General features: G+C 43.2%; 1 protein-coding gene across 1 annotated transcript; it reads left to right on the top strand.

Annotated features, from left to right (window-relative positions):
* LOC141272004 (uncharacterized) lies at positions 1–23,926 on the top strand. The gene is made up of 7 exons (XM_073682282.1): positions 1–87; positions 13,111–13,204; positions 13,334–13,510; positions 13,594–13,717; positions 13,801–13,898; positions 18,791–18,881; positions 22,804–23,926. Exons 1-7 carry the CDS (start codon positions 62–64, stop codon positions 23,706–23,708), a joined length of 1,515 nt encoding a protein of 504 aa, XP_073538383.1. The 5' UTR covers positions 1–61; the 3' UTR covers positions 23,709–23,926.
* Positions 23,927–25,977: the final 2,051 nt, after the last annotated feature.

Raw genomic sequence — 25,977 nt, 5'->3', positions numbered from 1 at the left:
AGAGTGACTCCTCCCCTCCTGTGACCTCATCACAGGTCCTGTGCGCACAGAACAGCCATATATGTGGTGGCGGCTCTGCAGGTGGAGGTATGTGGAGATTCCCCATTACTATTAACCCCCTCAGTGCTGCGATCACATTCCAGGAGACAGAACGTGTTCCCGTCTGTGTCTCTATAATCAGGATCTGTCTGTATTGGATTAGATTGGGTCACTTCCCTCCTGACGTCGCTCGCTGCTCTGTTACTGTACAGTCTCCATTATGGCCGTCGCCCGCTCCATGTTGTCACTATCAGGAGATATTAATGTTCTATCATTATCTGTTACTGACGTCCTCTGTTCTGCCGTCCTGATCTCTGTGGATGTTCCCGGCACTTTATAACTTTATTATTATTTATTATTATAGCGCCATTTATTCCATGGCGCTTTAGATGTGAAAAAGAGGTATACCTAATAAAAAACAATTATAATAACAACAATACAAGTCAGCGACTGGTACAGGAGGAGCGAGGTCCCTGCCCGCGAGGGCTCACAGTCTACAAGGGATGGGTGAGGATACAGTAGGTGAGGGTAGAGCCGGTCGTGCAGCGGTATGATGGAGTGGTGGTTACAGCAGGTTGTAGGCTTGTCGGAAGAGGTAGGTCTTCAGGTGCCTTTTGAAGGTTTCCACGGTAGGCGAGAGTCTGATGTGTTGGGGTAGAGAGTTCTAGAGTATGCACAGGAGAAATCTAGTATGCGATTGTGGGAGGAGGAGATAAGAGGGGAGTAGAGAAGGAGATCTTGTGAGGATCAGAGGTTGCGTGCAGATAAGAACAGGGAAACTAGGTCACAGATGTATGGAGGAGACAGGCTGTGGATGGCTTTGTATGCCAGGGTTAGGGTTTTGAACTGGAGTCTCTGGGCAATGGGGAGCCAGTGAAGGGATTGACAGAGGGTAGAGGCTGGGAAATAGCAGGAGGAGAGGTGGATTAGTTGGGCAGCAGAGTTTAGGATAGATTCGAGGGGTGCGAGAGTGTTAGAAGGGAGGCCACAGAGCAGGAGGTTGCAGTAGTCGAGGCGGGAGATGATGAGGGCGTGCACTAGTGTTTTTGCAGATTCTTGATTAAAGAATGTACGGATCCGGGAGATATTTTTGAGTTGGAGTGGGCAGTAAGTGGAAAGGGCTTGGATATGAAGTTTGAAGGAGAGATTAGAGTGTAAGGTAACCCCGAGGCAATGAACTTGCTAGACTGGGTAGAGATAGCAGCCATTTATTTTAATGGATGGGTCTGTTGGGTGGGTTGAGTGAGATGGCGGAAAGATTATGAATTCTGTTTTATCCATGTTAAGTTTTAGAAATCTAGCAGAGAAGAGAGATGAAATAACGGACAGACATTGTGGGATTTTGGTAAGTAAGGAGCTGATATCAGGTCCAGAGAGGTAGATCTGTGTGTCATTAGCATAGAGATGATACTGAAAGCCGTGGGACTGAGTTGTCCCAGGCCGAAAGTGTAGATGGCGAAGAGCAAGGGTCCTAGAACTGAACCTTGGGGGACACCAACAAATAGGGGGCGAGATGATGAGAAGGTGGTGTATGAGTGGGAAACACTGAATGTCAAGTCCATTAGGTATGATGAGATTCAAGATAGGGCCAAGTCTGTGATGCCAAGAGATGAGAAATCTGTAGTAAGAGGGAATGGTCCACTGTGTCAAAAGCAGAGGGCAAGTCCAGGAGGAGGAGGACAAAGTAGTGTAGCTTGGATTTGGCAGTTATTAGGTCATTGGTGACTGTAGTCTGGGCAGTTTCAGTGGAGTGATGCGATCGGAAGCCAGATTGTAAGTGGTCAAAGAAGAAGCTGGTGGAGAGGTGGGAGGACAGTTCAAGAAGGACGTGTTGTTCCAGTAGTTTTTAGGCATAGGGGAGAAGTTATATGGGGCAATAGCTGGCCACAGAGGATGGGTCAAGGAAGGGTTTTTAAAGGAAGGGTGTGATGGAGGCATGTTTGAAGTATGAGGGGAAAATACCTGTTGTTAATGATAGGTTGAAGAGATGGGTAAGGTTTGGGATGAAGACTGTGGTGAGGTTTGGGATGAGTTGGGATGAGGTGGGATGAGATCGGGTCGAGTGCACAGGAGGTGAGATGTGATCTTGAGAGTAGAAAGGAAAGTTGATCTTTAGGGATGAGCAAGCGTGCTCGTCACTACTCGTTACTCTTACCCGCCAGAGCATCACTGTGCTCGGGATGTTCGTTACTCGATGAGTATTTTTTGAATGTTCGGACGGAAGCTTGAGTAAATATGCGGGGATTGCCTGCCAGTCCCTGTAATGCCGTAGCCATGTTGGTAGTGGCATTACTGTGATTGGCTGGCCTTATAGCGTCATCAGGGCTAAATAAGACCCAGGACCATATAAGACCCGGGACCCTATACTCGTCACAGTCTACCCTGGAAATAGGCAGAGTAGAGAGAGCTGCGGCTGAGCAAGGGAGAGAATTTTAGCTGCGTTTAGGCAGAGATTCCACACCACTTTTATTTCTTCCCATTTGAGGTGGGCTAATTTTACTGCAATAATAATACTGAAATTGTTTTTGAAGCAGCAAAATATTTTATGTAATTTAAACTGCGACAGTTGTGCATTCAAAATTTTGAATCCAGACTTGGCCGGTAACCAGTAGCATCGTTATATTGCTATTGCACTCTACCAAGTTGATCTGAGGTGGGCAAATTTTACTGCACTAAAAATACTGCAGTTTTCTCAGCATCTAAAAATTCTAATCTATTTAAACTGCAGCAGTTGTGCGTTCAAAACTTAAATCCAGACTTGTCCGGTAACCAGTAGTATCGCTATATTGTTATTGCACTCTGCAAAGTTGATCTGAGGTGGGGATATTTTACTGTGCTAAAAATACTGCACAGTTTTCTCAGCAGGGAAATATCATCCGTATTTTGAAATAGGCAAGGTGTGTGGTAAGGGACGGGAAAGTGGACGTGATGCTGACGGTGAGCACAGAGGCCGAGGCCGTGGGCAAGATGAAACTGCCTGCTGCGAGAGAACAACAAACACACACATTATGTCGACCTAGCTTCCTGTCTCACTTTTTAGGGGGGTGCGGAAGACCACTCTTGAAGCCAGACCAGTGTGAAAAGGTTGTTGGATGGATGGCAGATAATGCTTCCAGTCAGTTTGCCAGCACCACCCTGTCTTCCACACGGTCCAGTCTCAGTAGCCGTGAGTCTGGACCATGTAATCCTCACCCTGATCCTCCTTCCTCCTACCATGCCGAGTGCCCGGAGACAAGTGATCCCACACTTGGACACTCCGAAGAGCTGTTCATATTTTCAATTATAGATTATGGCCTCTTGCCCTGCCCGCTTCAAGCAGGACATGAGGAGATCGCATGTAGAGATGCCCAAATATTTGAGCATCCATGGTCACAAGAAGGCCACGGTGGGTAAGTGTAGTTACTGTCGCAATCGGTAGATGATGATGAGACACAATTTCCAGCAAGTCAGGAGGAGGACCAGGGTGAGGAAGTGGAAAATGAGGTGGTGGACCATGAAGTCACTGACCCAACCTGGGAAGGTGATATGCAGACTGAGGGCAGCAGTGCAGAGGAGAAGGGATCCATAGCACCACAACAGGCAGGAAGAAGCAGTGGGGTGGCCAGAGACACAAGGCAGGCATCTGTTCCCCAGAACACCAACACGCCAGAAGTTGTCGGTCCAACGGTTAGGTCTTCCCGAGTCTGGCTCTTTTTTAAAGGCTGTCCAGTTAACCCCAAAAAGGCCATTTGCAACATCTGACATGCCAGCATCAGCAGGGACAGCAAAACTACCAGCATGACCACCACCAACATGCTCAGGCACATGACAGCAAAGCACCCAACTATTTGGGCTGAATGCCAGGGTCCAGAAACAGTGTCTGCAGGTGACATGACTGCCTCTTCCCCTGTGTTACGTGCACTCCAATCCCCTGTTGCACACTTGCAACCACTGTCAGGAACCCCATCCTTTTCCCAGCACAGCGTTCAGTTGTCCCAACCCCAGTCCTTGGAACGCAAATGTAAATACGCAGCCACCAACCCACAGGCCACAGTACTAACTGACCACATTTCCAGACTGCTTGAACTGAAAATGTTGCCATTTAGACTTGTAGAGACATAGGCTTTCCACAACCTCATGGCGACGGCCATCCCTCAGTACTCGGTCACCACCCAACACTATTACTCCCAGTGTGCCGTCCCGGCCTTACACAAGCACTTGTCCTATAACATCAGCCGTGCCCTGAACAATGCTGTTACTGGGAAGGTCCACTTAACCACGGACACGTAGACAAAAGTAAATTGTGTTGTCCCATTATTTCAAAATTCAAAAATATCAGACTGTTTCTATCGGTAGAACAAGTAAACCGTAGATTGAATTGGTTATCATTCAGATAGGATAAAAATGTGGTATATCATAGGTTTCACCACGCCAGGTACAGTTGTGCTCAAAAGTTTACATACCCCGGCAGAATTTTTGCTTTCTTGACCTTGTTTCAGAGAATATGAATGATAGCAAAAAAACTTTTTCTTCACTCATGGTTATTGGTTGAGTGAAGCCATTTATTGTCAAACTACTGTGTTTTCTCTTTTTAAATCTTAATGACAACCAAAAACATCCAAATGACCCTGATCAAAAGTTCACATACCCCAGTTCTTAATACCTTGTATTGCCCCCTTTAACATCAATGACAGCTTGAAGTCTTTTGTGGTAGCTGTGGATGAGGTTCTTTATTTTCTCAGATGGTAAAGCTGTCCACTCTTCTTGGCAAAAAGCCTCCAGTTCCTGTAAATTCCTGGGCTGTCTAGCATTCACTGCGTGCTTGAGATCTCCCCAGAGTGACTCAATGATATTGAGGTCAGGAGACTGAGATGGCTACTCCAGAACCTTCACTTTGTTCTGCTGTAGCCAATGACAGGTAAACTTGACTTGTGTTTTGGATCATTGTCATGTTGGAATGTCCAAGTACGTCCCATGCGCAGCTTCCGGGCTGATGAGTGCAAATTTGCCTCTAGTATTTGCTGATAACGTGCTGCATTGATCTTTCCTTCAACTTTAACCAAGTTTCCTGTGCCTTTGTAGCTCACACATCCCCAAAACATCAGCGATCCACCTCCATGCTTTACAGTAGGAATGGTGTTCCTTTCATCATAGACCTTGTTGACCTCTCTCTAAATGTAATGTTTATGGTTGTGGCCAAAAAGTTAAATTTTGGTCTCATCACTCCGAATTACCTTGTTCCAGAAGTTTTGAGGCTTGTCTCTGTGCTGTTTGGCGTATTGTAGGCTAGATACTTTGTGGCATTTGCACAGTAATAGCTTTCTTCTGACGACTCGACCATGCAGCCCATTTTTCTTCAAGTGTCTCCTTATTGTGCATCTTGAAACAGTCACACTCCTAGTTTTCAGAGAGTCCTGAATTTCAGCTGATGTTATTTGTGGGTTTTTCTTTGCATCCCGAACAATTTTCCTGGCAATTGTGGCCGAAATTTTTGTTGGTCTACCTGACCATAGATACGTTGACAATTCTTTTGCTTTCCCCATGACTCACAATCCAGAAACGTATGTGGCTGGATGAAAGATGCAAGCGTCTGTCTGGATCCCAGAAACTCACTCAGCTTTTATGCACACACACTGATTACAAGCAAACAGGTCACAGGTGAGGATGTTACCTTTAGTAGCCATTCAAACCCATTTGTGTCAAATTCTGTGCATGTTATCAGGCCAAAATCACCAGGGTATGTGAACTTTTCATCAGGGTCATTTGGATGTTTTTGGTTGTCATTAAGATTTAAAAAGAGAAAACACAGTAGTTTGACAATAAATAGCTTCACCCAACCCATAACCATGAGTGGAGAAAAAGTTTTTTGTTGTCATTCATATTCTCTGAAACAAGGCCAAGAAAGCAAAAATTCTGCTGGAGTATGTAAACTTTTGAGCACAACTATAATTAATGTGTCATCAATAAATCTGGCGTAAATGACAATAGAGGCACAAAGAGGGTTGTGTACACTATGTATAAAGCATTCCTCCCACCATGCCATTACTAGATTAGCAATTTACGGGGAGAACTTAGCCCCCATTGAAACTCCACTATTCTGCAGAATTTTTTTTTAATTAAACATAAAATAGTTATAAGTCAACAAAAATGTTGACCCTTAGCTATTTTATGTTTAATAATATTTTTTTAGAAATTTTTTACCTGAATGATAACCAATTCAATCTACGGTTTACTTGCTCTACCGATAGAAACAGCGTAACGTTTTTGGATTTAGAATTAATGAAGCAACACAATTTACCTATTTATACTAAAACATTTAGAACACCTACATCGGGAAACACTATTTTACCCTCACTTAATTTCTTCCCTCCCCATTTTTTGAAAGCTATCCCTGTAGGAGAATTAACCAGGGCTAAAAGGAACTGCAGTGACACTACTTCCTTTCAGAAAGAATCTCAAATCATTGACTCTAGACTAATGTCCAGAAATTACGCAGCCTGGGCTATGTATCATGATAAAAAATTGTAGACATCAAATCTAGAAAAGATTTAATCACTAAAAAAAATAATAAATCCAAAACTAATATCACAATTCCAACGTTAGTTCTCACGTATAATACCCACTTTTCAGCTATTTCAAATATAGTTAAACGAAATTTGAATATTTTAAGAGAAGACAGTATTATGGATTGAATTTTGGAGCAAGAAATTAGAGTGGTTCCTCAAAGAGCCCCTACAATTGGCAATAAATTGTCACTTAGCCTTTTCAACTCCTGTTCTACTACTATCACTGGCACTTGGCTGTCAGCGGGTTTCTCAAATGTGAACAGGGAAGCCTATTGGATCTTTGTTCTAGATACCAGGGTCCCTTTGGTCTTGAATTTCAGGAGAGAAGTTATTCTACATTATTAACTTGGTGTTGTTTTTTCGTTTTTAATAATATTTGTTATTGATTTTATTCTATCCCACTTTTTCCTTTTGGATATTATAGGGCAATGCTTTGAAAACGTAATATCTCACCTGTAGCGCTTTCTACTAATTAATGTCAGCATTTAAGGTACCCTCCCTTCTGCTTGACACACATTTATACCAATCCAGAGTAGACAAAATGGCTGACAGCACTCGCTTGTAGAGGACGCCCGATCAAAATTCCAAGTGACCCACTTGGAAATTGTAGATAATAAACATCAAACATGCCCCCCATGTCATTAAGGGGATAACTATCCCACATAGCTCCGCATCTCCACCTTACGTCCTCCTAGTTCCCTCGAGCACCTGAGTCATCAATCACGTGGGAGGTCACATGAACATCATGTGATCCTCACCAACGCAACCAGGAAGCAGGAGCGAGCAGATGAGTAGCGTCTGTCACCAGGCAACAACCACCGCGTCACTGCCCCTGTGGTCACTTGACCGCCTCACTGGCACGTCAGTGGATAAAGGAGATGGATACCACACTGTATCCTAATGCACCCATCCGCGCGTCTCACATAGTTGCCTAACAACTGTCAGTACTCCTGCACCCAACATAAGCCACAATTAGAGAGAGAGGCAAATAAAGTAGGGAAAACACAAAAAACATAAGGGATAGACAGTAGAGAACAAGGGCATGGGGAACATAAACAGGTTGAACAACGACATTTTCTCCAATATTAACATCTCAAATAGACAAAATCAAATCATCCACTGATGTCCAAAGGTCACCACCATGCCCTTGTTCTCGTTGGTCCGTCCTTATGGATCAATGTCCTGTTTATATAATCAATTGATGTCATTCAGGGAAATATCATCCATCCAAGGCAGACACTAGCTATAAATAATAAAAAAAGAAAACATTTTTTTCATTTAAAAACAAAATACCAATGAGATACAAAAACAGAGAAGGATAGGTGACTACGGCAGCCTATTCTGTAGATTATATTCTATATTAAGTCCCTTGGGCTGTAGAGTACCCAACTCAAATATCCAACTTAACTCTCTTCTTTTTAACATCCTCTGCCTATCCCCACCCATCCTCTGTACCGGGAAACCATCAATCACCCTGAACCTCAATTGGTCTAGTCTCCAAAAAGTGTGTAGGAAAAGGCAAATCAGTAAGTCCAGTACGGATTGTACTTTTGTGTTTGCTTAAAGCAAATTGTTGAACCTGTTTGTGTTCCCCATGCCCTTGTTCTCTATTGCCTGTCCCTTGTGTTTTTCCCTACTTTATTTGCCTCTCTCTCTTGCGGCTTATGTTGGGTGCAGGAGTTCTGACAGTTGTTAGGCAACTATGTGAGACACGTGGATGGGTGCATTAGGATACACTGTAGTATCTATTTCCTTTATCCACTGACGTGCTGGGGCTGCGGTCAAGTGACCGCAGGGGCAGTGACGCGGTGGTTGTTGCCTGGCAACAGACGTCACTCATCCGCTCGCTCCTGCTTCCTGGTTGTGTTGGTGAGGATCACATTATGTTCATGTGACCTCCCACGTGATCGATGACTCAAGTTCTCGCGGGAACGAGGAGGACGTAGGGTGGAGAGATGTGGAGCTATGTGGGATAGTTATCCCCTTAATTACATGGGGAGCATGTTTGAAAACTGACATTGGGACTGGGAGTGGTTCACTCTGTTCTATGTTGTATTATATGGTGCTCTTTTAAAGCTGAAGCAGATTTAATAGCTGCTTCATGGTGATTGGTGCGTGATTTCCATAGTTACGGGGTAGCTTTATTGGGATTTGTGAATCTTGTTTACATGTGAATATCAATTTGAAATGTATCTGTTGATGTGATGATTATTGTACGCTTTTAATTTATGTCAATGTATTTATATGAAGGGTAATTTATCTCATATTAATAATGTTGATCGAGCACTAAAATGCTTGGGTGCTCGAAGCTCGGGCCGAGCACATCGTGATACTTGGGTGCTCGACCCGAGCAACGAACCCAATGTAAGTCTATGGGAAACTCGAGCATTTTTCTGGCGGTCCCCTCCGGCGGTCTGCAGAAGGTCAAAAATTGCCCAAATCGATGGGAACAGTGCTCAATGAAACATGTCAGGCAGGCAGGCAGAATATATAGGCAGACAGGCAGGCAGGGTATATAGGAGGGTGCATGAAAAACATAGCAGGGCGCTTGGAACACACTAGTGCCCTCCGATTTTCACACACCCGTCTCTTTAAAAAAGCCGGCAGTTCAGCATGCAGTTATAACATCGGTACCCGACAATTTAGAACAGAAAGAATAGAGCATCACACAGATTAGATAGATAGAAACATGTCAGTCACATATATAATGAGTACAGTGACAGTGTTGGTTACTGTACTTGTCATTTAGTTTTCAAATAAAGGATTTATAAAAAAAAAATTGGCGTGGGGTCCCCCGTAATTCTAGTCTTTAGCGGAGGTTAAGCAGATGACTGGGGCAGATGTTTGAAGCCTGGGAAGGAGGTAATACCCACGGAGCTTCCCAGGCTACTAATATCAGCCCTCAGCTGAATACCTAGCCTTTACTGGCTATTAAAATGAGGGACCCAAAAAAAAAATTACGTGGGGTCCCCCTATTTCAATAGCTAGCAAAGGCTAGGCAGACAGCTTTTGGGCTGATATTAATAGCCCAGGAAGGGTGCTATGAATATTGACCCCCTCCCAGGCTAGAAACACCAGCCCTCAGCCGCCCCAGAAATGGCGCATTCATAGGATGTGCCAATTCTGTCACTTAGCCTCGCTCTTCCCACTGCCCTGTAGCGGTGGCAGTGGGGTGATATTGCTGGGGTTGATGTCAGCTTATAATGCCAGCTGACATCAAGCCCAGGTTAGTAATGGGGAGGCGTCTATAAGATGCCCCCATTACTTACCCCATTGTGAAAGTGAAAAAAAACATCAACACCCAGAATAAAATCTTTTAATTGAAATAAACACACAATACTTTAATATTCTAAATTAAACTCTACTTACCATTACGCCCATTCCAGCTGAAGCCAATGTCTCCTGCAATAAAAGTAAAATAATTAACCAACCTCATCCTTACCTTTCCATGGTTCCCACGACGGCTCCAGCTCTGCTACATTGAGGTGGCAGGCTGGATCGTAGCAAAACGCTGCCATCCAGCTTGCCATGGCGCAGAGTTTCACTGAGCAATGTTCCCATCGATTTGGGCAATCGCTGTAATGCCACAACCTACATGGCCGCGGCATTACAGTGAGTGGCAGGCAATCCCTTCATGTTGATTGGCGCTCTAAATAGCGCCAAACATGCAGGACAGGGACCCGAGTTCCCGTCCGAGCATCGCGCAAGTACTCTGCGAGCTCCGAGCATCTCAAGTACTGAGATGCTCGGGCGAGTACCGAGCAGTGGCGAGCATGCTCGCTCATCACTATATATTAATAGTTAAGGATAATGAGTTGTGGATAAAGTTTTTCTGTAAGTGGGCTGGACTTGGGTGTGGATTGGTGCATGTGCACTGGACACACTACATAAACATGCCACATGTGTGTATATGTATACTTGACAAAGACCCACAAGTGGTTGAAAGGTTGCATTTGATGGCGGATAAACTTAAGAATTGGATTTATCACCCTGGATTGGACGCTGTACACATTTATACCAAGTCTAAGAACGTGTTTGATGTTCTAAACGCGTCTGGTAGTTACTATTTATATCCCTTTGTTAGCTTGAGTTTCCCATTGACTTTCATTATACTCGTTACTCGGGTCGAGCACCTGAGCATTACAATTTGCTCGACCCGAGTAACGAGTACCCTAGCATTTTAGTGGTCGCCCATCATTGTTGATCTTCTGTAATGATGGAGAAGCTGGTTTTGGAGGGGGTGGGGCTGAGTAGTTATGAGGAGGGGCTGTAGGCCAAAGCTTTCTCTGATGTTCTCAATCTTCTGCTTGAAGAATGAGGCAAGGTCTCCAGTTGACATGAGAGGAGAGTGAGGAGGTGCTGGGGGATGGAGGAGAGAATTGAAAGTGTTGAATAGCTGTTTAGGGTTGTGACACAGGGAGGATATGAGAGATGAGAAGTAGGTTTATTTTGATGCAGTGAGTGTGGACTTGAAAGTGATGAGGGTCTGTTTGAATGTGATGAAGTTCTCATTGGAGTGGGATCTTTTCCATCTCTGTTCAGCAACCCTGAAAGCCTGCCTCAGTTTGTTAGTCAGGCCAGGGTTGCCTGTTGATTGTGCAAGCTTTGGTATGTGTGAAGGGGGCAACCAATTTGAGAGCTGCAGCTGTTGTGGTGTTATATAAAGTGGCCGCAGCATCAGCATTGTGTAAGGAATCTATACAAGGGTGAGAAGGGACTCTGAAAGTGAGTGTAAATCAAGGTGTTGGAGATTTCTGCAAGGGTGTGCAAGTTTGTGGAGAGTAAAGGGAAGAGAATGTGAGTAGGTTGTGGTCAGACAGAGAGAGAGGTGAGTTACAGAGGTAAGATAGGGGACAAAGGTGGGTGAAGATGAGGTCCAGTGTGTGGCTGTCTTTGTGGGTGGCTGCATAAGGCCATTGAGCAAGGCCGAAGGAAGAAGTGAGAGATAGAAGCTTAGAGACAGCTGAGTGGGAAGTGTCAATGGGGATGTTGAAGTTACCCATGATGATGGGGATGGCAGCGGAAAGGAAGTGAAGTAGCCATGTGGTTAAGTGGTCAAAAAAGTTGGTGGCTGGTCTTGGGGGTTGGTAAATGACAGCCAGTTGGAGGTTGGTTGGGGAGTAGATGTGCACAGAGAGCACCTCAAAAGAAGGGAGAGTAATCTAGTGTGGCAGTGGAATTTGGGTAAAAAAGCAGTTATCTGACAGGAGAAAACCAACTACTCCACCATGCTTGTTGCTGGGAGAGGTGGAATCCACCATCAGAAAGTGCTGCTGGAGAGACTGTATCAGAGGGGGTGAGCCAAGTTTCAGTGATGACGAGGAAGGAAAGTTTCTTAGTGATGAAAAGATCATGGATGTAGGAAAGTTTGTTTCCGACAGAGCGAGTGTTCCATAGGGCTCCTGTTACAGGGATTGGGTCAGGGTGAATGGGTATGAGGTTAGAAAGGTTGCGGAAATTTGTGCTAGACTGTGGATGAGAGTTAGAAGTGTCTGTGGGGATGAGGAGAGGAGGGCCAGGATTTGGAAAGATATCAGCGGCAGTGAGGAGGAGCAGAGAAAATGTTAGTAGGTGGCAGCAGGAGAGGGCATGAAGTGGCTGTCTGTGTTTGGAGACACAGGATTGTATGTTGAGGAACAGCTCTGAGGAGGTGAGATGGATGGGGAGGATGGAGGGAGAGACAACTAATTCATGACTAGGGGTAAGGATTGGGGGGGTTAGTAGGAAGTGAAGGACTATTAAGAGTCAAAACAAACAGAAACATTATTTACTGTGAATAAATATCCAGTTATCTTCAGTTCCCTTTTGGTTCAATTCTGGTTAAATTCATTGCAATACACTTAAGTGATGCCCTTAGGTGATGCAGGACAGACCTATGTCAGGAAGACTTCTAACTCACAATATATTTGCTAACAAATACATTCAGGTGTAAAACATCGGGAGGAGGCCTGGATTCCTCTTTTTAATCAGTTAATCAAGATGAGCCAGATGCAGCATATTGCAGTCAGAGTAAACGGGTCTTAAATAAAACTGGGGAGGGGGCAGCAACATACCCGGAGTCAGTAGCAGAAATACAATAATATCAGGGTTTGGAAAAGCTGGATTGCAGTGTCACACATACCTGTAGGAAGATTAGATAAGTAAACATGTTGATTAGAGTGCGGTGGTTATAGATGACAGGGTGCAGTCTGTATATATCATATTAAAATCTGGTCTAATTCATTGCAATACACTTAAGTGATGCACTTAGGTGATGCTGGGCCGACTATGTCTGTTTTTTATGGAATATTTAATAAAGATTCAGGTATTGTAGATTTTTCTTATAGATTTGTTCTGTGTTTTTGGTGCTGGATTGGAGATATTATGTTATAAATCTCTGTATGTGACTATAAATGGATTGTGTGTTATACTGGGGGCAGTTTGGGGCCATGACTGGATGTAGTGATCATGTGAAGCCGGTAACAGTTCTCGAGATTTCTTACATGGGATCTTTATGATGTTACATCATCGTCCTCTCCCCATTCAGGTCCCTACAATATCGGATGGATAGGGACAGGGAAAAGATGGCGGAAAGGATAATACACCTCATCCTAGAGATCCTCTTCCGGCTTACTGGAGAGGTGAGAGATTCTGATGACGTCACATTACATCATTCTTATCCATGGGAATAACCGATGGACAGAACTGGAGAGGTGAGGACTCTGGAAATGTCTGTAGTGAGATTTATTAATGTGTCTCTCCATAACCAGGATTACATATTAGTGAAAACCACAAGTGAGCGCTGTCAGGCCCCTGTGTCAGAGAGATGTGGAAGACCCCTGAGCCCAATCACGGGGCCTGCACCTCACCCCCTGATACATGAGGACATCAATGACCAGAAGATCCTAGAACTCACCTATAAGATGATTGACCTGCTGACTGAAGAGGTGACACTGCTGGGAATTCTGGGACATTATACAGTAAAGCTATGAAGAGGTGGGTGGGATGACGGTATCATTGTATGTGTCAGGTTCCTATAAGGTGTCAGGATGTCGCGGTCTATTTCTCCATGGAGGAGTGGGAGTATTTAGAAGGACACAAAGATCAGTACAAGGACATCATGATGGAAGATCCCCAGACCCTCACATCACCAGGTAATAGACAGGACTAAATTCACAAGGCCTATAATTATCTGTATATAAAGAATGGATTCAGTCCCTGTATGTGTTTCCTCCAGTTCTATCCATTAGGAGGACAACGCCAGAGAGATGTCCCCATCCTCTTCTTCCACAGGACTGTAAACAAGAAAATCTCAGTGTTCCTCAGGATCTTCAGGTAGATGGAGAGAAGTTGTCATGAAATCTCCCCTATGATGTGTAGAAGGCTGTGAAGGTCTTGTGTTCAGTCTTGTTTTATTTACCAGTATTATATACTATATAATGGACAATTTATTAGAGACATGTCCCTCTCCGTGGGTTGAAATTTGACCCATCACTCTAAAGTGCAGCAGAAAATAAAATGAAGTGATCAGTTTTGGTGTGAATCCACACAAGAATGGGAAAATCAAGCGATCTGAGTAACTTTGAGCAAGTCACAGTCATTTCAGAAACTGCTAATCTTACGAGGTTTGTACGTACAACAGGGCTCGACAAACCCAGGCGCCTGGTCGCCAGTGGCGCCTAGAAAATGTTGTCTGGCGCCTAGCCCACACACCCACCCGCCCTCTCACTGTCGGGGCCCGGGCCCACACACCCACCCGCCCACTCACTGTCGGGGCCGGGCCCACACACCCGCCCGCCCACTCACTGTCGGGGCCGGGCTCACACACCCACCCGCCCACTCACTGTCGGGGCCCTGGCCGCTTCCTTGGCACCTGTTCAGGGACGCAGGCGCTGCTTGATTGCCGGCACTCCCCCCAGACATGGCCGCGCGCTGTCCGGCTGTGTCTGCTAGTAATGACACGGCAGGGTCGACGGCACTGCACCTTTAATTTTGCTTGTGTGTCGCTCCTGCCGCGTCATTACTAGCAGACACAGCCGCACAGCGCGCGGCCATGTCTGGGGGAGTGCCGGCAATCAAACACCGTCGGAGGTCCTGCACAGATGGGCGGGAGGGGCCCGGACCCGACCGCAAGTGGGCCCCTCTGATGTTCCAGGGCCATGAAGTCTGTGACACGCCGGGGGCCCTGCACTGCCCCATACCCGAGGAGCTGCTGGACAGGACACTGGACCGGGGACAGGTGAGTGAGGCTTCCCCAATCCCCATATTAAAAATATTAGTAATGGGTCTGTGTGAGTGCATGTATGTGAATGTCAGTGTATATGACTGTGTATATATATTTGTCTGTTTTATCTATGTGTATGTCTGTATGTGTACATATGTCTGCGTACCGTGTGTGCGCACGCATATGTCTGCGTACCGTGTGTGCGCACGCATATGTCTGCGTACCGTGTGTGCGTGCATATGTCTGCGTACCGTGTGTGCGCACGCATATGTCTGCGTACCGTGTGTGCGTGCATATGTCTGCGTACCGTGTGTGCACGCGCATATGTCTGCGTATGTGAAGGATGAGGGGGCAGGCTGGGCCATGTGTAATAAATAAATAAATAAATAAATATATATATATATATATATATATATATATATATATATATATATTTATTTCTCCGCCGTATCTGTGCATCATGAATCGTGGTATGTGTTAAAAGGGCCCACTGAGACTCTTTCGCCCGGGGCCCAGAAAAACCTGGAGCCGGCCCTGGGGGGAAGGATCGCTGTGGCCGGGGGCCCGTTCTCATCTCCCGCTACCTGTGTAAGTACATACAAAGGCCGTGCTCCCTGGGGAGACGCCGTGTGTGAGGGGGTCTATATGTACAGTTTGTCAACAAAAAAATTCTGGCTCCTAAATTTTTTGGCTGGCTCCTAGATTCTGAACAACTTTGTCGACCCCTGACGTACAATATTGTTTAGAGTATATGACGTGCCCCCTGAGCCGTGGGGTACTCAGTAGCCGGGCTGGTCGGTGTTGGGGATGTCACGGTGGTAGTGACCCGGTCCGTGACCCAGTGCGGTCAATTAAAGGGAAAGTAAAAGGGAATAAAGTTTTTAGGATAATAATGTTCGTGACGCCACCTGTGGTATGCGGCTATATGGCGCCGACGCTGCGGTGCAGATCCACTGGAGCTGATGGTGACGCAGCTGAGTTGGTTCAGCTCTCCACAGGCAGAGCTTAGCTCCAGGGCAGGAAATGATAAATTGCATGAGGTAGATGTTGTCGGCTGGTTCAGTGTAGTGCAGGGCAGGTGATGGCGCAGCAATTATTCAAGGACACAGTGGGGTGCAGTCTTCAGGTTTTACTCACGGTTGTTCAATTCTCCAGGTTACAATGGCCAGTATGTAACCTCCCACGTCGTCCTGTGTCCTCCGGGGTAGGGGTTCAGCAATCTTTCAAGTATCTCAGGAGTACTTAAACGGGACCCTGTTCTATGTGCCTTCCTCGGTCGTCTTCCTGCACTGGCTCTAGCCCTCCTGCCCTGCGCCTCACAATCAGTGTCCCAAGCCAGTGGCCTCGGGCCTTGTCGGGTGACGTGCAGTCCCCTGGACCCTATGTGGCCACATTTGCAGCGATATAATTGTGGGTTTTGGCTGCTACACATCCCTCCTTACCTGAGAGTGGGGTACCACACCTCTGGCTGAGATGCAGTACCTCTGTGGCGACTGAACCCGCAGGGTCGCCACATATACACAGATTATTGTGATCGAGAAAAAACATCCAATGAATGTGGAACCTGTGGACAAAAACAACTTATTAAGTAACATATCAAGAATCATTTGGAGGAACAGGTGGTGCACAGTGATATAAATTGCAGCTGAATACAATGATTATCTTCAACTAATGTGTCTGAACTTGTCATTTTTTAGCAAAGATGAGCCATAACAGCAGACAAAGCAGGAGGAAAAAAAAAGAAGAAATTTAAATGGGCAACAGAGAACAGAAATTATATCACTGAACAGTGGAAAACATTGTCTGATCAGATGAATCCAGATTTCAGCTGCACCGTGCTGATGGGAGGGTCAGAATTTGGCACATTCAGCATGAATCCATTATTCTTCCTATCAGGTGTCAACATTTGAGGCTGTTGGAGGTGGAGTGATTGTGCTTGGAATGTTTTCATGGCTCATCCTGGTACCTCTGATCTGATTCCTGTAGATGGATGCTCTACACTAGAGCTTACAGTAGAAGGACAATGCACCATGCCATAAGGGTCGTATTGTCATGGAATACTTCCTCAAGCCTCATATTCCCCAAGATCTTAATGCAATAGAACATATCAGGGAGGACATAAAATTGGTTGTTTAGGGAATGTCAGTGCCTCCATCTAGTTTGTGGTAACTAATAGAAGCTGTCCAATTGACATTGACCAATATTCCTGCAGAACTATTTCATCATCTAATGGAATCTGTGACAGGATGAATTGCTGAGGTTGTGAAGCTCCAATGCTCTAATGCATGGAAGTCTCTAATAAAGTGGCCATTCAGTGTATGTTTTATACTTGGTGGAGATGACAGGATAAAGCTGATCATAGACATTAGATGTTGTCTGGATCTTCTCACAATGTGGCCATTCAGTGTATGTTTTATACTTGGTGGAGATGACAGGATAAAGCTGATCATAGACCTTCGATGTTGTCTGGATCTTCTCACAATGTGGCCATTCAGTGTATGTTTTATACTTGGTGGAGATGACAGGAAAAAGCTGATCATAGACATTAGATGTTGTCTGGATCTTCTCACAATGTGGCCATTCAGTGTATGTTTTATACTTGGTGGAGATGACAGGATAAAGCTGATCATAGACAATAGATGTTGTCTGGATCTTGTCACAATGTGGCCATTCAGTGCATGTTTTATACTTGGTGGAGATGACAGGATAAAGCTGATCATAGACATTAGATGTTGTCTGGATCTTCTCACAATGTGGCCATTCAGTGTATGTTTTATACTTGGTGGAGATGACAGGATAAAGCTGATCATAGACATTAGATGTTGTCTGGATCTTCTCACAATGTGGCCATTCAGTGTATGTTTTATACTTGGTGGAGATGACAGGATAAAGTTGATCATAGACATTAGATGTTGTCTGGATCTTCTCCCAATGTGGCCATTCAGTGTATGTTTTATAATTGGTGGAGATGACAGGATAAAGCTGATCATAGACATTAGATGTTGTCTGGATCTTCTCCCAATGTGGCCATTCAGTGTATGTTTTATACTTGGTAGAGATGGCAGGATAAAGCTGATCATAGACATTAGATGTTGTCTGGATCTTCTCACAATGTGGCCATTCAGTGTATGTTTTATACTTGGTGGAGATGACAGGATAAAGCTGATCATAGACATTAGATGTTGTCTGGATCTTCTCACAATGTGGCCATTCAGTGTATGTTTTATACTTGGTGGAGATGACAGGATAAAGCTGATCATAGACAATAGATGTTGTCTGGATCTTCTCAAAATGTGGCCATTCAGTGTATGTTTTATACTTGGTGGAGATGACAGGATAAAGCTGATCATAGACATTAGATGTTGTCTGGATCTTCTCACAATGTGGCCATTCAGTGTATGTTTTATACTTGGTGGAGATGACAGGATAAAGCTGATCATAGACAATAGATGTTGTCTGGATCTTCTCAAAATGTGGCCATTCAGTGTATGTTTTATACTTGGTGGAGATGACAGGATAAAGCTGATCATAGACATTAGATGTTGTCTGGATCTTCTCACAATGTGGCCATTCAGTGTATGCTTTATATCTGGTGGAGATGACAGGATAAAGCTGATCATAAACATTAGATGTTGTCTGGATCTTCTCACAATGTGACCATTCAGTGTATGTTTTATACTTGGTAGAGATGACAGGATAAAGCTGATCATAGACATTAGATGTTGTCTGGATCTTCTCACAGTTTTCTGGTTATGGAAACTGCTGGTTAGAATTAGTAGCTGACAGAATGAATTTATACAAGAGATGTATTTATTTTTTATTTATTTTACTTACTTATATAGCGCCATTAATTCCACAGCGCTTCACAGACAATATTGGCAGCTCTGTGATACCTCCTGCTGTCATTTGTGATCGTCATGTTAATTTATGATCTTCTCTGTCTCTCTAAATCTTTTCTTACAACTTCTCCATCTGTTTGTGACTTTTACAATCTTTGTTTCAGAGTAAAGATCTGCCCCATATTAATACTACAGAGACATATGTGAGAGGTGATGAGCGGTGTAAAGAGGAGATTCCTACCGATAACAGCACAGGTGAGTAGTGACCACTAAATGCAGAGAAGTCACAGATTCCACTCAGTCCCTGGCTGCTTCCATCTTGGGTTAACATTTTGGGTTTCTTTACACAGTTTTTATGTGGATTTTATGCAATCAGATTAAGCGCTTAAACAATTTGTTGCGCTATTTCGCATAGTCTTCTCTGTAGAAGTGATTCTTTTATATTCACAGTCCCAATACTGGACACTGTGGTCAGTGGAGGTCTCTTAATTTATGTTTGTCAGTTCCGGGGATTCCAAGCTCAGGACTGATAAGAAGGGCAGAAACATTACTAGTGAGCCTCAGGCTGCACTGTTCTGTACCAGATCATTTTGTCAGCCTTAAATCTTCTTTACAAGCTATAATATACTAGTACATGAATATTTTTTTCCAGGTCAATTTTTAGAATGGTAGAAAAATGCATTATGCAGAACTTTTGTTTTGTGTTCTAAAAAAGGACACCATATTGGAACCCAGATGGACCCCATAATAATCCATGGGGCCATTCTCCTGCATCAGTTTTGCAGCAGATCAATTTCGATCATGAATTTTTTTTGTTTGTTCGTACAATGAAACGGACAAACCTCCCAAACACAAGTGTGAGCACAGTCTATGGCTGTCCACCAAAAAGAAATGTCATGTCCATTTTTTATCTGATTTGTGAATCAAACTTTATCACTAAAGCTTTATCACTCAAGCTTTCGAGACAACTTAGGTCCCTTCCTCAATTTATTAAGCCATACATATGCTTTTCTTTTCCTTTTTTTTCCCTCTTTGTGTGTATATATTTGTGTTTCTTCATATATCTTGTAATACCATGCCTGAGAAAGGGACCTAAGTTGTCCCGAAAGCTTGCCTTGTAACATCATTTATTTTATTTTTGTTAGCCATTAAAAGGTATCATAACTACAAGATTATCTTGTTTTTCCCACTGAGAGCAATCTTTTTTCAACTGCCTAATACTGTACCAAGCTCCTTCTTTTCTTTTAATGAAAATGGTGTATACACGTGCCCCTGACAAGTCTATTCAGCACAATGAGGCAAACGTAGACAGGCAAAATAGCTCAGGGGAAGGTCACACTGTGATCTTAAATGCGTTCAGAAAATTTCAACAAATTGTATTCCGACATCTCCCTGTCGGAGGCATTGAGTTTGATGAGAGAAATTCATTACAGTTACATGTCAAAATTTACATAAAAAGAAGTAGACTTGTTTGGATGGATCCGTGTGCATCTCTAGATTTGCATCACGGTTGGGTGCCGGAATTGCCCTATGTTGCACGCAATATACTGGTCCTATAACTAGACCAGAATATGCAGGAAGGATTGGACTGCAGAGGAATGGGGATAAAGTTATTTTTTCTGATGAAACCCCCTTCAGACTGTTTGGGACATATGGAAGAATGATTGCCAAGAGAAGAATAGGTGAGCTCTACCATGAGTCCTGCGTCATGCCAATGGTAAAGCATCCTGAGACTATTCATGTGTGAGGGCTTTTCATCCATGGAGTGGACTGACTCACAAATTTGCCTAAGAACACTGCCATGAATAAAGAATTGGATCTAAACATCCTCCAAGAGCAACTTTTTCCAAGCATCCAGGAGCAATGTGGTGGTGAACAATAAATGCTTTTTCCAGCATGATGCAGACCAGGTCACGATGCAAAAACGATACCTAAGTCGCTCGTTGAACAAAACATTGACATTTTGGGTCCATGACCAGGAAACTCTCTAGATCACAATCCCATTGAGAACCTGTGGTCAATCCTCAAAAGTGGATGGAGAAACAAAACATAGAAATTGTGAAAACACCAAGCATTGATTAGGTAAGAATGGGTCATCATCAGTCAGGATTTGGTCTACAAGCTGATATCCAGCTGCCGGAACAAAATGCAAAATTCTGGAAAAATAAAGGTCAACACCATAAATATTGAGCCTTTGCATAAACTTGATGTAATTTTTAAAAGTTTAAGGAGTTATTAAATGCTGATAAATGTACTTTAGTAACCATGGAAAGATCGAAATACACTGAATCAGCAAACTTTGTGAAAACCAAAATTGTGCCTGTACCAAAGCTTTTGGCTACGACTGTACAAAATTCTACACTTGCTCTAAAGTCATGATTTGTACATGACCATATTGCTCCTTCCAGGTGTCTTGCTCTGTGATAGACTACATGTAGCTGTCAAAGAGTGTATAAAGCTGACACCACCTAATAGCACTGACATGCACTCCCCTTTATGATTTTTCATTGATCATGTAACTGAAAACTATGGATGACAGGCGAAATGAAACGTGAACTTACAGAGAAGATGGCATCAGCAGAAGTGAAGAATTGAAGTAGCGCAACCTGGTGGCCTGACATCATAATCTATTAGTCCCTGCTTTGTGGTCTACTGTGTTAGTGAACTGATGATTGAATTGTATTACAGTTTACCGTATATGGGTGTGTCATAAAATGTACAACATTGAAATTGCAACACCAAGAAGGAAAAGTCATGTATTTCTGGAAATCACATAATTAATAGACCTGTTAATGATCTGCAAGTGATAAAAAAAATGAAAGCAAAATATCCAAAACATCTCGATTTATTCAGTGTCGATTACGGGTGCCACATGCAGAAACCCCTACACTTACATACTTTGGCTGCTATCAATGAGGTTATTAGTAGTTGTCTAAGGAATGTTCTGCCACTCTAAATGCATTTGGGTAAATCATCAAGATCTGCTGCTGGCAGCTCCCTGTGCAATTGCATGGAGAGGGCGTCGAAGATATTCTTGATGGGAAACAAATGTGGAGACGCTGCAGGCCATTGTCTCATGTTTAGGTCAAGTAGACTGGCATTGTCATGTTAAAAAAAAAAAAGCTTCTGGGACACTTTGGAGAAATCGCCATACCCCTAGTTTAACGGCAAAATCAATTTAACGCCAAGCTGTTAATGTACCTAAAATGAAAACTAGATGAGTCAGACTAACATATGCTATCTCCCTTCACACAATAATACCAGGAGTAGGACTGGTGTGATGTTTTCTACCTAAGGTCTTTTCTTGGCGTTACCCATGTAGTCATACTTGAAGAATTTCATGTAGTGATCTATTCTGTAATTCAAGTGAAATTAGAGGTCATGTACCCAGTCCAAGGCGTCAAATAGTGTCTGTAGGCATTCATCCGACATTGGGCTACAAGCCAAATGTCAAGTTACAAGTGTTCAACTAACCTCATGCCACCACTCTCAAAGGCTATCATAGTGCAGAGCAAGGTGACAATGGAGTCTGGAATGGAGGTCTATCATCTTTAGCGATGAGTCCCCCTTTTGTCTTGGACATAATGATAGCCAGAAATTGGTTTGGATACCACATGGGTAGCACCATAGAGAAGCCTTCAAAAGAGAACATGAAATTGTCCCAGGAGCCATTTTTTTTAACACCACAGCACCAGGCCGCATGTTGCTTATGCTACTGTGAATGATCCTACTTGGCTTAAACTTGCTACCATGCCCTGCAGTACCTCACTACTTGTCTCCTATTAAACACATTTGGGATGTCATTGGTCAGAAATGGAAAAAGGAGCTGCCAGCATCAGATCTTGATGATTTTCCTTGCCAAATGCATTCAGTGAGGCAGAACTTTCTTCCAACAACCATTAATCCTCATTGATAGCAGCCAAGGTGAGTAACTGCGTGTTTTTCTGAGCATAGCCCACATACAACCTAAGCCAAACGCGATGTTTTGAAAATGTTGTTTTCATTTTTTATTCAATTGCATACTATTAACATTTCTATGGATTTGGCGATTTTCATAACTCGAGGACTTTTCCGTCTTGGTGTTGCAATTTTAATGTTGAGGAGTGTATAATGTAAATAATAATTGAATTTCAAGGCACTGTTATTTAAAAATAACAATCACTTTTATTCTTGGCAGATAACCATTCCAGAAGCTCAGAGGGATATCTGATACTTTTAGATTTTGCAGCAAATGGTCATGGTATCATAACAGATAATTGTCAAGAACATTCCATTATTCTAAATACACCTCAAGCCCTTCACAGTAAAGATTTATCATCTGATTCTTTTCAGTGGATTCTTTCCTCAACGACCAATGTGCAAAACAAAAGTCAAGCAATAGCTGTTGAACATATTAGAGCTCATGTAGGAGAGGAGCCATTATTATGCTCAGAATGTGGGAAATGTTTTGCTCACAAATCACAACTTGCTACACATCTGAGGAGTCACACAGGGGAGAAGCCATTTTTATGTTCTGAATGTGGGAAATGTTTTGCTCAGAAATCACATGTTACTGCACATCTGAAAATTCACACAGGGGAGAAACCATTTCCATGTTCAGAATGTGGAAAAGGTTTTATCAAGAATTCAGATCTTGTTAGACATCACAGAATTCACACAGGGGAGAAGCCATTTTCATGTTCAGAATGCTGTAAATGTTTTCAAAGGAGATCAGAACTTATTGTCCATCAGAGAATTCACACAGGGGAGAAGCCATATCAATGTTCAGAATGTGGGAAAGATTTCAAAGAGAAATGCAAACTTGTTACACATCAGAAAATTCACACAGTGAAATTTTCATGTTCAGAGTGTGGGAAATCTTTTGTTCAGAAATCACATTTTGATACACATCTGAGAATTCACACAGGGGAGAAACTATTTTCATGTTCAGAATGTGGAAAAGATTTTATGAAGAATCCAGATCTTGTTAGACATCAGAGAATTCACAGAGGGGAGAAGCCATTTTCATGTTCAGAATGTGGGAAATGTTTTACAGAGAAATCAGATCTTGTTAGACATCATAAAATACACACAAGGAAGTAGCCAATTTCTCATTATAATTTTATTGTAAAGCTATCACAAGGAAAAATCACATGCCTAAAAGAGAAAACAATTTAGACTACTAGACTATTATTAGTAAATGTATTCAAATGCTAATGATTATTATTGAAAAGCAATTAGTTTGTAAATAATACACCTATACATGAATAATGTACAGTACAGACCAAAAGTTTGGACACACCTTCTCATTTAAAGATTTTTCTGTGTTTTCATGACTATGAAAATTGTACATTCACACTGAAGGCATCAAAACTATGAATTAACACATGTGGAATTATATACTTAACAAAAAAGTGTGAAACAACTGAAAATATGTCTTATATTCTAGGTTCTTCAAAGTAGCCACCTTTTGCTTTGATGACTCTTTGCACACTCTTGGCATTCTCTTGATGAGCTTCAAGAGGTAGTCACCGGAAATGGTTTTCACTTCACAGGTGTGCCCTGTCAGGTTTAATAAGTGGGATTTCTTGCCTTATAAATGGGGTTGGGACCATCAGTTGTGTCGTGCAGTAGTCAGGTGGATACACAGCTGATAGTCCTACTGAATAGACTGTTAGAATTTGTATTATGGCAAGAAAAAAGCAGCTAAGTAAAGAAAAACAGGTGGCCATCATTACTTTAAGAAATGAAGGTCAGTCAGTGCGAAAAATTGGGCAAACTTTGAAAGTGTCCCCAAGTGCAGTTGCAGAAACCATCAAGCGCTACAAAGAAACTTGCTCACATGAGGACCACCCCAGGAAAGGAAGACCAAGAGTCACCTCTGCTTCTGAGGATAAGTTTATCCGAGTCACCAGCCTCAGGAATCGCAGGTTAACAGTAGCTCATATTAGAGACCAGGTCAATGCCACACACAGTTCTAGCAGCAGACACATCTCTACAACAAGTTATGAGGAGACTTTGTGCAGCAGGCCTTCATTGTAAAATAGCTGCTAGGAAACCACTGCTAAGGACAGGCAACAAGCAGAAGAGACTTGTTTGGGCTAAAGAACACAAGGAATGGACATTAGACCAGTGGAAATCTGTGTTTTGGTCTTATGAGTCCAAATTTGAGATCTTTGGTTCCAACCACCGTGTCTTTGTGCGACGCAGAAAAGGTGAACGGATGGACTCTACATGCCTGGTTCCCACCGTGAAGCATGGAGGAGGAGGTGGGATGGTGTGGGGGTGCTTTTCTGGTGACACTGTTGGGGATTTATTCAAAATTGAAGGCATACTGAACCAGCATGGCTACCACAGCATCTTGCAGAGGCATGCTATTCCATCCGGTTTGCATTTAGTTGGACCATCATTTATTTTTCAACAGGACAATGACCCCAAACACACCTCCAGGCTGTGTAAGGGCTATTTGACCAAGAGGGAGAGTGATGGGGTGCTACGTCAGATGACCTGGCCTCCACAGTCACCAGACCTGAACCCAATCGAGATGGTTTGGGGTGAGCTGGACCGCAGAGTGAAGGCAAAAGGGCCAACAAGTGCTAAGCATCTCTGGGAACTGCTTCAAGATTGTTGGAAGACCATTTCCAGTGACTACCTCTTGAAGCTCATCAAGAGAATGCCAAGAGTGTGCAAAGCAGTCATCAAAGCAAAAGGTGGCTACTTTGAAGAAACTAGAATATAAGACATATTTTCAGTTGTTTCATACTTTTTTGCTAAGTATATAATTCCACATGTGTTAATTCATAGTTTTGATGCCTTCAGTGTGAATGTACAATTTTAATAGTGATGAAAATACAGAAAAATCTTTAAATGAGAAGGTGTGTCCAAACTTTTGGTCTGTACTGTATGTAAGATTAACATTAAGTTTGATGTTGCAGAATTTGTACACCATTTCTGCACTTATCATGTTAAATTAGGTTACTTGCGTTTTTATTGCGTTTTTCAGTGGGTCTTTTAACATTCGTTTTTATAGCTACGGTTTTTTGTTTCTTGTTGGTATATCATTCCTTAAATAAAGCTACTTTGTTTTTGATACTTCCTAGTATTTGGCTTTGGCAAAACTTTATTGACCTAAAGACTTTATCATACCTAACATACAGGACATTCAGTGTCTCCCACTCACACCACCTCCTCATCTCGCCCCATATCTGTCGGTGTCCCCCAAGGTTCAGTTCTAGGACCCTTACTCTTCTCCATCTACACCTTAGGCCTGGGACAGCTCATAGAGTCTCATGGCTTTCATTATCACCTGTATGCTGATGACACACAGATCTACCTCTGTGGACCCGATATCTCCTCCCTACTAACCAAAATC

This window comes from Phyllobates terribilis, unplaced genomic scaffold (genome assembly GCF_046119375.1).
Source record: "Phyllobates terribilis strain yellow unplaced genomic scaffold, ASM4611937v1 Scaffold_5__5_contigs__length_657084704, whole genome shotgun sequence".
NCBI classification, from domain to species: domain Eukaryota; kingdom Metazoa; phylum Chordata; class Amphibia; order Anura; family Dendrobatidae; genus Phyllobates; species Phyllobates terribilis.
This window is presented reverse-complemented; position numbering and strand designations above follow the sequence as displayed.